We start from the raw sequence: 13,096 nt of genomic DNA on the forward strand, positions 1-13,096 counted from the left end.
AGGGAGGATTGTTGAATTTGTTGGTTGTCTATTGTTATATCCCCCATTTATTTCTAATTTTGTCAGTTTAGGTATTGTCTCTCTGGTGTATAGTTTGTTTGAGGAAGAGGTTGTCTCTCTGGTGGACCTTCTCAACAAAAAAAAAAAAAAAAAAAAAAAAAAAAAGGAAGCAAGCAAACAAACAAACAAAAAACCAACACACAGCTCGTGGTTCCCTTGACTCTTTGTATTTTTCTCTTTGTTTGTAATTGATTGATTTGATTTGAGCCTTGAATTAATTTCCTGCTGCCAAATCCTACAAGACACTCTATAAGATGAGGCTTTGCCTCACCTTGGTAAAAGTAGCATGTAATAAATGAAGCTTTTGCTGCTCTCTCCAGTGGGGATGACATCACAATCTCACTGCAAACCATGCACAGCCCGGTTTAGGATTTATTAAAGTAGCCCACCATTTCAGTGCTCCCTGCAAGGTGCCATGGGGCAGTAGTAACATGAGTCTGCATGCACCTCAACAGTTTCTACTATGGACCCTTCCCCATACAAACACACACACACACACACACACACACACACACACACACACACACACTTTACTGACATGGTGCATATTCTTTGCACACCAAAAATAAAGTGAGCAATAATGAAAACAGATAAATAATTGAATCAATGGAGGGAGCTGTGGGGAACCTGGGGCTTAGAGTTACTTAAAGGACCTATGCAGGCTCTCCTTTTGTTGGGGGAGAAATTTCAAGTGCAATGTCGTTCTTTATTTTTTTTTCTCTAAAGCACAGAGGGCTAGGGTAGATCAGAGGGCTTTGAGAATGTTCGGCAAGTACAGTCACAATGAATTAAATCCTAGGGCTGGGACCTATTTAATCTTCTACAAAGTTACAGAGCAGCCTGGATGAAGACTCTCAGCTGAAAATGTGGACATCTCAAGACAGGCACTGGACAATGGCTGACAGACTTGACTGAAGACTGGAAATGTTTTGCTATCTCATAGGAAAAGAAGGCCCCTAATACCACATTGTACTCTAAGGACAGTTTATTCAGGTTAGGCATGACATGAACTATTGTCTCAGGTCACAGATGTCAGCACAAAGTATCCAAGGTATTGTATGCCAATGGTAGCATTAACAGAACAAAGCACACAGTGTCATGAAGACATAAATTATGAGTATGTGTAGCAAGACCCAGCCTCTTCCAGGTTCTTAGATAGTAACTGAGAACCTCAAATACGGTAGTGATGTGATAGTGTGGGGTGAATCTAGTTACAACTAGCTTCTATATTGACACAGATGATTCTTTTTGTGTCATGTTCAGCTTATAATGAATGACTAGACCTAAGCATGAGAATAACCAAATACTACATTGCTTCTCTAGCTGCTGAGCTTTTAAAGCCCTGGGGTGACAGCAAGTTTTTGTGGACATTCTGGATTCCTCCTTCTGTACTTTAACTCTGTGAGTCACCTCCACTCTCAGTAAGTTAGTTCAATTCCATAAATTGGAAATCAGTCACCTGGAAAAAATACATTCTCAATATGATCCCAGTTTGGCCATGGAAAAAGGGTAGCTTGAACTGCCCAACCTAGGTTCTGGGCCTGCACAGGCCTGCTCTCCAAAAGAAACCTGTGTTCACAGCTATAGGAAGCATTCACTATGTATGCTCTTGAGGTTTTCCCTAAACTGCTTAGATTAAGATACATTTCTTGCTATTAATAGAACACATTATGCCAAGCTGGCTTACAGGATCTAGTTTCTATTCTGTATTTTATCAGATGTGCATAATATATATGGTCATCATTGATAACAGGTGAAAGATCTGCTCTAATATGAAAACTAAGTGGTGCTGGAGGATGATCCTGACCCACAATGAGGAGTGGGAACACCAGAGCTCTGTAGGGATGCCTGGCAAGCTAACACATTGAGCATGTACGGCTCAGTAAGTTCCCTGTGAATACACATCTCCTGAGATCTCTCTATTTAATCATAGGTGATCTTGTCCACCTAATACAGCACCTCCTGTGGAATAACAAAAGCCACCTGCAGGAGCTGTGGTGATGACTCACAGGGTAGAGCATCTGCTGCTCTCTCAGAAGAACCACAAGGACCCTAACATTTGGGTAAAGCATGTCAGTGATTACATCATAAAGTGTGTGTCTGAGAAACAGCCACATTATCCACACAAAAGACACTGTCACACTGGGTACACCTTGGTGACTTTGAATTCACTTATTAGCCCAGGCTCCATGGAACATGCAGAGATCCATCTGTAGCTGTCAGTTCTAGGTCCACAGGAAGGGACAGAACCCTTGAGTAAGAAAGATGGTCTTAAGAGTCAAGAGATAGAATTCAATTTTTATTCATAACAAATACATTTTTACAACAAAACAGGATTAAAATGAATAAAAATATTTAAAAATATTTTAAAGTAAAAATAGTAACAAGAACATATAAATATGAAACAACAAAAAGAAAACTTCAATTAAAATCATAACAAAAATATTTCTAAAAGCATATTCTTAACGAACATTTAGAAGCACAGACGTATTGCTGTTTCTCCTCTAGCACACATAATGAAAGGCGGTCCCCCAAGTTGTCTCTCAAGTGCTGTTTTCTGAAGAAGAAAGTGAGTAAGACCTCAATCAGTCAGGCTGGCTCAGTGTTATATAAATTTAGGGTCTCTAAGAAATGACAAATTAACGCAGAGGATGAATACTCATCCAAAAAATGTTACCATTCAGGATGTTGGTCATCAGGGACTCCTGAGAAAGCAACTTATTCTTCAGGAAGCTCTCTTACTGGGGTGTGTCCAATTCCAGCTCTCTTGCACTTTCTGAGACCTGGGAGAGGAAGGCAGTTTTTCAGACACTGATTTGGTGGGGAAATGCAAGCCAGCTGTCAGAATGCTGCCTTCTACCACCTCAGTTCTATTGGACAGTCGACATGGACCTTTTAACTGATATCATTGTTGCTAACTCTGCAGGCAGGGCAAAATCTCCAGCAAGCCTCACAGTAATGTGGGCTGCCAATCTGGGACCCAGACTTATACCAGTGCAAACCAAGAACAGGGCAATGGGAAGAGACCTCATCGGGTTGCAGGAAGAAAGGAGATGTCCATTTGTCACCAAGGATAAAGCCAATGACAAGTACTAATTTGACACTTGCACTTGGTTCTTATCCCAAAGGTGCTTCCTACACAAGAGGTCACATGACCACAGAGTGTCAATTGTTCAAGAACCAAGAAATTGTTCAAAACTCTACATAGGATCCAATCTATCACATGGATATGCAATAATGAGATATGTTATTCATCTGTCACCATACTAGACTGCAGCTTCAAAAAGAGCAGCAAAATATGCTTGCACAATAATTCAGTTTCTGAAAAGTGGTTAACTTCCTAGAATACTTGTGCATAGGCAGAGCAATGAACAATTCCATTACATGAGGTGGTTGGCTGGTTGTGAGTGTAAATTAGAAAGGTGGTAAGAGAAGCAAAGATGTATCAAATTGGCAAATTTTATCAGATATTGTTAAGCTAACACATCTGCTCGTCCCTACCTGATAATGCTGGTTCTGGCCGTTGATGGTCTTTATCTTTCTTGTTGAAGTCAACCAAATATTTCTGGTTCAGTGCACACTCAAGATGTCCCTCCTTGTTCTCCTGCTTCAGTGGGACCAACTTCTTCCTACATGTGTTCTCCATCAGGAGCTGGCTGAGCAGGTTTCTGGAAATACAGTCTGCATAGTAAGATCATGCTGGCCCTTTCTCCCATTCCTACTCCCAAGTCCCACTAACTCTACCAGGTCCCAGATACCCATGAAGACTTAATAAAATGCATCTTGATACATATAAGGCTGCTGCACAAACCATAAAGAGTTAATTCGGGGAAGAATAAATTGTTTGCTTGGCCTGACACCATTTAGTGTCCACACCTCTGAGAAAGAACATGGATCTACAACTATCCATGAAAGCCCAATGCATGGGGCCAACATCAATTAGTAGTGGGCCAACACCTTCAAAGGAGGTCAGTAGAACCAAGAGAAGGTCATGCTAACCATGTGGTCCACCCACTGAGTTTTGTAAAACCTGGTGTGACACCATAGTTCCAGGGCAGCCTAATAACCTTCTGCTGACTTCAATCAGTACTGTTCTCTCTAGAGCCTTCTGAAGATGCCTAGACAATCCTGGGATGAGGAACAGTCTTTTATGGAACTGAAAACTGAGTCCTAATGACCCTGGAAGACTGATGGGTAAATAGCACAAGAGATAGAACCAGAGCTGAAGACCGTCCAATCCAGAACAAAGAAAGTCAGAAATGGCCATTCCACAAGTGATAGCCTATCTGACCAGGACTTACCTAGAGAAGGTAATCTCCTTCTTCAGCTTATGGTTGTTCTCATGGACCTCAGTGTTCTCCATCTCTAAGTTGTGCAGAATTGACATGACCGCCTCCTCCATTCTCTCCAGGTCTTCATAATATGGATTTGGCCTGAAGTTTGGCCTGGCCCCAAATGATAGAATACAATGAACATCGGCATTTAGGAATATATGAACTCGGGGTGGGTCCTATATTACCCCAGGCTGCTGCCTGGATCTTCCAGCACTCAGTCCCCTGCCTAGCAAGTACAGAGACTCACCATAAACTCACTGCAATTACAATCTTGCAAAGCCACCAGCTGTCAAGGGCTTTGCAAATGCACACTGGGAACTCACTCTCCCTGAATTTATCCCTGAATTCTTCATTCAGACCACAAGTTCTGCTTTTAAATAAATGGAAGCAGATGAGTCCATTTTCAATCTCACTCCTCAGGAAGGGTCAGGTTCTGAATCTCCACTATATGGGAGGTGAGGTTTAGCACAGGGTGGTTAGGGAGGCACAGCTTTCTAGAACCCAAAACCTTAACAGGATAAGAAAAAGGTGACCTTGCAGACCCAGGAATGAAACAAGAGCATTTGGAGCGATTCATACCTGTTCTTCATGGATCTCTCTGTCAGAAACCTCAGGCGATCTCTCAGGTCATTTCTCTCCTCGGTAATGAGCTGCAGCTCTTTAATCAGCCTCTCCTTTTCCTTCATGGCCTGATTCTTGCTTAGGTCAGTGCCAGGGGATGATGTTTCTCTCCCAGCGTCTGTAGGTAGAAGAACACAAGTGAACCTGCATGGGGAGAATGCATAGAGTGTTCATAGACCTCAGTGAGGCCTAAACAAGAGAACAAGCCAGGAACCCAGTGTCACTGCTAGGTGATTGGTCTATGCTTAAGAGGCCTCCTCAGTGGATCTCAGTTCTCCCACTACTCTATAGAGACCAAGAGATGTAAGCAGCCAGGTGTTCCCTATTCCGGACATCACGTGCTTACATGTACCATGGAGATGGCTTCTCCAGGATTATTGTCAGCTGAACAGGGTACAGCTTGGTTTCAGGACCCTCACCCCTGTGGCTTCAGAACTCAGATGATAAATTCACCATCCACTAAACTTGAGTGATTGGAGACACTCAGATGTCCTACCCTGATACTCTAAGGCAACAACTTTGGATTTAAAATGCATTTCCAAGGGAGGATATGTTCAATAGACTTATCAGTGTCCCTATGTGAAATACCAAATGCCCCAGAAGTGCGAATAGGTTGCAGGCTGAATCTTGGTCTACACGTTCCAAATAGTTTTGGTATTGTAGAAAAAAGTTTGTAACATACAACCTCTAATGTATAAAGCAAACGATGACCCTGCCAGTTAGAAGAAATCAGAGGTCTAAGAACATAAGGTTATTGCCTGGAGCACAATCTCTCCCTGTTACTACTGTCAGATACCCACTGTATTTAAAGAAGCAATGAAAGTAAAATACATTGCTGCCCTGTCTAAACTCAGAAAAGGTGGACCCTCCATGACCACTGATGGTGTTATTATATCAATGTAACAGAACAAATGAACTGAAAAGTAAGGACCAGAAGTTCACAGTATAATAGCCTTACCATATCCTCCCAGTGGGGATGGGGAAACTAAAGTTCTGAAATCCTGACTTTCAGGAATTGTGATATTCGTGGAAATTCAATTCCTTTTCAAATGCTCCAGTTGCTGTGGCCCATTGCTAGAAAGGTCAGCTTAAACCTGCAGCCACCCTGGCAGGAAGCTCAAAATACACTGCCCAGAACTTACTCCACATTCCCCAGAAGTGCTGTCTTTGTCCATCATTACTTTGAGACGAAAGGCCAGACTCCTTCACTCTAGTCTCTCCACAATCGACATTCCCCCTCCCAAAACGCTTGCGAAGACGGGAAAACATGTCTTAGCTTATAACCGCCAGACTCAGACTGAGAGAAACTAGGGCACTGGTTGTCACTACAACACTGGTGACATCACAGAGGATGCCAGAACTCTCTAGGAGACAATAGAATGTCCAAGAAGGGACAGCTGATGTCATGGGGAGCAGACTTTGCCTCCCTGCTAATGTTCTCCCTGTACTGAGCATAAGCAGAGGTGCCCTTTCCAGGAGACTTTCCTGGGGCAGAGCCACTGAGCACCTCCTGCTTCCAAAGCCAAATTTTCCTCAAGGCTTGATTATAAAAACCTTAGTAATTCCTATGCATCTAAATGAATGTTTCCTTTCAAATCTTCCCAAAAAATGTCTCATCCTGACTCAAATTGTCCTCATTCACCAATGTCAGCCATTAAAACTTCCTGAGATTTCATACCAGCTTGAATATGCAGTCAAAAGTTCTCCTGTCTCATTCTGTACGGGTGCTTTATATCACATCAAGAAATAGTCTGCATGGTAGGTTACAACATGGGTGTGTATTAGGGGAACACTCATGAAGTCATGTGCTTAGCAATCGACAATTGCCAGAAAATTCCTTAGGAGAAAGAGTTGAAGTCTTTAAGGTGCTAGGAAATGTGTGGAGACCTGTTGGCAGAGGAAAATGCAATATTGGAGCCACCAGTGAAGGGAACCTCATGCTGGTGGTGGGGTTCTCCTCTCTGCACCAATGTCGACAAAGTAGCACTGCTCACAGGACTGAGTAAGATATACCACGAGCTTCTATCAGAAAAATAAAATAGTCAAGAGATATAGGGGGTGCACAGAAACGTCTAAAATGAGGCTATAAACATCATTAAGTGGATAGAGCAAGGTCCCTGCACCTGTACACTGGGAAATGGCCACCACACCAAACCCAAAAGCATCTATCATAGTAAAAAATGAATACTTTATAGAATGCACACACTAACATTGATTGATCACATACATAGTTCAAATTTTGGGGGCAAATTCATGGCCTTAACTATCTTTGTCTCAACTTATATAGCAAAAAATAAGAAAGAACGAGAAAAGAAAAAGTCAAAACCAAAAGCTCAAGCTTCTCATATGAGGATTGCAGGAAGTGTTATATGGTAGTCAGTTCTGATTAGACCATTTTAGATAGAACAGTGCATAGTGACCCTTATTGTGATGGGCCCTATATAAAGCTTTCTGCAATATTGGAATTTTAACAAACCTCATCCAGAACGTACGGAAGAGGCACCATGAGATCACCATGTGATCACCATGTCCTTACTCTGCATCAGGTTATTTTTCTGCATCCTTGATTGTCAGCCATATAACAGCAACAATCTGAAATAGCTGGTAGACATGGAAAAACATGGCTAAAACTATAGTTGTGGGCTACACACCTCAACTGTGAAAGGCTAATGCTGTCTGCACAGTCCTTGGAGGCCACTCTTATAAGCCTATTTATTGCAAAGTGAAAGGAGGTTTATCTGAGCTCAAAGTGATCCTGGCCAGCCAGGTAGAGGGCAACATGTGATACTTGAGACCCTGTTTTAAACCAGCACAGAAATCCACACTTCATTCAAAGCATCATCTACGAATTCTCGATTATTTACCATTCTCTCCCTACCAGTCATTCTGTTTGGAATGGTAGAAAACAACGGGAACTGATCTTTCTATTCTACGGACCTTGATCTCTCTTTTTTTAGGTCCACATTAAGAGTGCATACAAATGGACATCACCATCTGAACATCTTAGTATTATCTACTCTGTATATATAGCATAATACTGTGCCTATGACAGTCTTAAGCTTCCTTGAGTGTAGTTGCCCCATCAAGAAGTGTGAAGTTCTGAGTTCAAACCCCAGTGATGCTTTAAAGGGACTAGAAGAAAGCCATCAGAGATACTCCACTTCTTTGTCCTTAGATTAAATCAAGTTGACACAATGTGAACCTGGTGGGCTATTTAACCATGCATCTTTCTCCCAACCCCACTTCCACGAGTTCAGTCCATGGCAGAATTCATTCCCCACCATCCTAGATATTTCTGTGTATATTTCTACAAGAGCCAGGTTTCTTTTTTTTAATAGAATTAGTTGTAGTCAATCAACTGCTGCCCTATATGAGAAATGATTAGTATCTATTGCAACTTACCACACTGTATTTGTGTATACAAGTACATTATTGGAAATCCAGCATTACTGATTAATTGGAAACCAGTGCTGTGGCCTTGCCTTTCTGTGCCTCTTCCTGGCTCACAGGCAGCAGGGGGCAGACCTTGAGTTCCTCTTCAGGGACAGAGTGATGTTGAATGGGCACTGAGCAGGCAGAGAAACACAGCTGAGGCAGCTCCTTTCAGTTATCAAACACATCATCTCCTTCCCATCTTTTTTTTTTATTTTTTTTTTATTTTTTTATTTTTTTTTTATTAACTTGAGTACTTCTTATATACATTTCAAGTGTTATTCCCTTTCCCGGTTTCCGGGCAAACACCCCCCTCCCCCCTCCCCTTCCTTATGGGTGTTCCCCTCCCAACCCTCCCCCCATTGCCGCCCTCCCCCCATAGTCTAGTTCACTGGGGGTTCAGTTTTAGCAGGACCCAGGGCTTCCCCTTCCACTGGTGCTCTTACTAGGATATTCATTGCTACCTATGGGGTCAGAGTCCAGGGTCAGTCCATGTATAGTCTTTAGGTAGTGGCTTAGTCCCTGGAAGCTCTGGTTGCTTGGCATTGTTGTACATATGGGGTCTCGAGCCCCTTCAAGCTCTTCCAGTTCTTTCTCTGATTCCTTCAACGGGGGTCCTATTCTCAGTTCAGTGGTTTGCTGCTGGCATTCGCCTCTGTATTTGCTGTATTCTGACTGTGTCTCTCAGGAGCAATCTACATCCGGCTCCTGTCGGTCTGTACTTCTTTGCTTCATCCATCTTGTCTAATTTGGTGGCTCTATGTGTATGGGCCACATGTGGGGCAGGCTCTGAATGGGTGTTCCTTCAGTCTCTGTTTTAATCTTTGCCTCTCCCTTCCCTGCCAAGGGTATTTTTTTTCCTCATTTAAAGAAGGAGTGAAGCATTCACATTTTGATCATCCGTCTTGAGTTTCGTTTGTTCTAGGGATCTAGGGTAATTCAAGCATTTGGGCTAATAGTCACTTATCAATGAGTGCATACCACGTATGTCTTTCTGTGATTGGGTTAGCTCACTCAGGATGATATTTTCCAGTTCCAACCATTTGCCTACGAATTTCATAAACTCGTTGTTTTTGATAGCTGAGTAATATTCCATTGTGTACATGTACCACATTTTCTGTATCCATTCCTCTGTTGAAGGGCATCTGGGTTCTTTCCAGTTTCTGGCTATTATAAATAAGGCTGCGATGAACATAGTGGAGCATGTGTCTCTTTTATATGTTGAGGCATCTTTTGGGTATATGCCCAAGAGAGGTATAGCTGGATCCTCAGGCAGTTCAATGTCCAATTTTCTGAGGAACCTCCTTCCCATCTTAAGGGCTACTGCTGAGGTCTTGCCCCCATACCTACCTTAATAGCAGTGAATTTGTTACACAGCAGCCAGCTCTTTCCTATTGTTCTGTAATACTTCTCCACATCATGGATGCCAAGAAAAACACTAACAAAGAACAAAAAACTCTGACGTTGAACTGTGTGGTGCTGGTCACATACCCTGTTATGTTCTGTATGTTATGAGGTTTGTTAATCTTAACAAGTTCCCCAAGTATATTCTTCACATAGGACCCAATAGATTCAAGGAAAATTGGAACAATTATGTGTAAAATGGCCTCAGTCAGGGCCCATAGACTGGAGCATTTGCAACACTTGTGCATGAGCCCATGTGGATTTTGCAATGAGCGGGGCCTAGCAATGTCCAGTACACAGTTGTGAGCTGTTGCTCTGGTTGAAATGTATTGGTGTGTGCATTCAATGAACTACAACTATTTAAATGAATTCAGTGTCCTGTGGTTTGAATCCAGACCCCTTGACACCAGATCTTCCCTTCTGCAGCACTTGGGAAAAAGGCTAAGTTTAGGAAAGTTGACGTCTTGTCATAAGTTATGTGACAGGAGGGATGGTGAATGATCCCTTGTGATAAGAATCAAGGTTTCCTCTGTGGTATTTAGGTCTATACTGGCCCTGTGCAACAGCTTCAAGAACCCATTTCTGATTTTCCTTGGGATTCCCGAGATGATGCACTCAGACATGATTGGAAACAACCAAAACGGTGGTCAGACTTGATTTATAGAATGTAGGTAATATTGCAAACTTATGTTGTAGGATATTTGATCATATTGTCATCCCCAATATTGTGTTATTTACTTAGAAAAATACCTTCTGGCTGTGTAGTTCAGTACTAGCACCAATATTTAATTATTAATTATTTTTTGTTTGTTTGTTTGTTTGTTTTTTGTTTTTGTTTTTGGATGAACAAGTACTTTCCTATTTTGTGGCCCAGCCCTAGCTCTTACTTCTTTGCACAGTCATAGAGAGACCTCAAACATATACTCAGACAAAGCCAGGGGAGTGTATAAAAGGGCCTAAGGCAATACCACATAATGACATTGAAAGTGGGCTCTCTTCTTGATCCACGCCTCCAGCTCTCCTGACATCTACATGAATTATAACTCCTAATGCAGTGTAAATGATGTCTGCGCTATTGCTGAAGGAATCATGAGAATAACAACTGTAAACATTCCACCATGGATAGAATTTGTGGAAAAAGGTGACTGGCAGCCAACAAGAGGGCTCTACAGTTAAAGGGGCTTGCTGTCAAGTCTGATGAGCTTGACTCAATCCCCAGGACCCACGTGGTAAAAGGGAGAGAACCAAGGGCCAAGCTGTCCTCTGGCTTCCACTCATGCGCTTACATGTATGTGAGTATATATGTATATGTCTGTATGTATGTGTGGATATGAATGTGTGTATGCATGTATGTGTATACGTGTATATGTATATGTGTGTATATGTCTGTCTATATGTGTGTATAGGTGTATTTGTATGTGTGTATATGTATTGTATGTGTGTATATGTGTGTATGTATATGTGTATGTGTGTATGCATGTATGTGTGTATGTGTGTATGTGTGTGTATGTGTGTGTGTATGTGTGTATGCATGTAGGTGTGTATGTATCTGTGTGTGAGCATGAATGTGTATAGTCATGTATAGGCATGTGTTTTCATGTACGTGTATTCGTGTATATGTACGAATGTATGTGTGTATATGTATGTATGGACACACAAACACACACAATGTTAAAACATAAAAAGCTCCTTGGAGTATTCACCGTGCCTGGATAAGTGGTGACCATGTGGGGGAAACACATGTCCATGTAAGCACACCTGTTCACATACGCTGAGCAATGCCCAGCCTGGTCTTGAGCTCACTACCTGCCCAACGATGAGTTTCTGCCCACCTGGTCTTCTCAGAGCCAGGCGACGATTGTTCCTGCCATTCCAGTTCTGTTCCAGTTTCTCATGCCACAAACCTTCTAGCTTGAATCTCACCTACTGACGCAGGAACCTAACAGCCTCCAACCCAGTGAAGTAAGTAAACTTCTTCCTGACATCCTCGGGCTTGGTGTCCCCCATGAGTCACAGGGAGGAAGGATGGCATGCACCAAGGAGAAGGGCCATGGGCATGGAAGAAAGGATCATAAGTCAGTCATCACTGACACCAGCAAAGTGTGTGCTTCAGAGCTGGCTCTGCTCACTCTTGTCCCAGTGGCAGGACTTAAGAGTGGTGCATACCTGTCACCCAGCACTCAGAGACATCTGAGGCATGAGAACCAGGAGTTCATGGCCATCGTAACTAATGGTGAGATCAAAGCCAGCCTGGGCTGCATGAGACTCAGTCTCAAAGCAGGCAAGGAGGAACTTGCTATATTTGAGCAAGGAAGCTGCCATCCTCCTGGGTTCTAAACATTCACTGCAATACAGAAAGATGCTAGGGCTAGTGTGGCAGAAAGTAGGAGACAGAGAAGCCAGGTTAACCCTCCCTAATCTTCTCATGCTGTGTGAGCTATGAGTAGATGGTGCCCTATACACTGTGGACAGGATGGTCTCTCAGACGGTTCAGAAAGCCATGGAGGACTCCAGCAATTCTCCACTTGGGTGTCACTTGAGTCTTATATGTGTGTGTTTACAAGCCAAAATATAAGATCCATAGGTGACTGTGTAAATTCAACATGGCACAGCCATGTGCTGGAATATTATTCAGCCTTACATAGGATTCAGATTCTGACCCTTGAACAGGAATGAGAATGGTAGCCATTCTCCTAAGTCAGACCTCCAGGCAGTGCAAAGACAAACTAACACTGTATGACACCACTGAGGGCTGCAGTGTCACCAGTTATATAAAGACAGAAAGCAGGAAGGTCTACAGAGCTCCAGGGGTGACATGGAGTGGGGAGGTTGGAGGGTAGGTGTGTAAGTGGGACTGAGCCTCAGAGGAGTCAGACATGGCTGCAGAATATGCATGTGGCTGCCTCCCATACCTGTGAGTCCTGCCTCCTCAGAAAGGCAAATACAGCAAAAGAAAGGAACAGAGGGGACAGGCTCTGACCACCTGTAGACACACACAAATGACATAACAGAATGTGCACACTGATGCCTTGCTGCAGGAGCAGTTGAGCATCCAGAAGGGTTGAAAGAGGCTGGAAGGGCTGAGCATGGCACTTAGTTCAAGGACATAGCTTTAGGTCCTGGGGAACCTACGGTGCCCAGGCCCCATCCTGCTGATACTGAGGGACATCACTGACATTCAGGGTGATGGCCGGGCTGGGCTGGGGAATAGGTGTCCACTCTCACCTGCCTCAGCTTGAAGATGC

At 43.0% G+C, this 13,096-nt stretch overlaps 2 protein-coding genes across 11 annotated transcripts in view; one reads left to right on the forward strand and one right to left on the reverse strand.

Annotated features, from left to right (window-relative positions):
- LOC147997878 (disks large homolog 5-like) overlaps nucleotides 1-13,096 on the forward strand; it is a 91,444-nt gene that overhangs the window by 56,563 nt on the left and 21,785 nt on the right. The gene's annotated exons all lie outside the window — the stretch shown is intronic.
- Nucleotides 2,347-13,096, reverse strand: part of LOC134483246 (uncharacterized) — a 43,959-nt gene continuing 33,209 nt past the window's right edge. For 2 of the 3 annotated variants that reach the window (XM_087601450.1, XM_087601449.1), the window contains 5 exons: nucleotides 4,974-5,133; nucleotides 4,362-4,505; nucleotides 3,562-3,728; nucleotides 2,738-2,843; nucleotides 2,347-2,617 (listed from right to left, as the gene is read on the reverse strand). In XM_087601450.1, coding sequence (XP_087457576.1) covers nucleotides 2,779-2,843; nucleotides 3,562-3,728; nucleotides 4,362-4,505; nucleotides 4,974-5,080 — 483 coding nt within the window. In that variant the 5' untranslated portion in view covers nucleotides 5,081-5,133 and the 3' untranslated portion in view covers nucleotides 2,347-2,617; nucleotides 2,738-2,778. Of the gene's footprint in view, nucleotides 2,618-2,737; nucleotides 2,844-3,561; nucleotides 3,729-4,361; nucleotides 4,506-4,973; nucleotides 5,134-6,157; nucleotides 6,411-13,096 lie in introns of those variants that run through there. The other variant, XM_087601448.1, reaches the window with a different exon arrangement.

This window comes from Rattus norvegicus, unplaced genomic scaffold, assembly GCF_021556685.1.
Source record: "Rattus norvegicus strain SHRSP/BbbUtx unplaced genomic scaffold, alternate assembly SHRSP_T2T haplotype2-0000026, whole genome shotgun sequence".
Taxonomy (NCBI): Eukaryota; Metazoa; Chordata; class Mammalia; order Rodentia; family Muridae; genus Rattus; species Rattus norvegicus.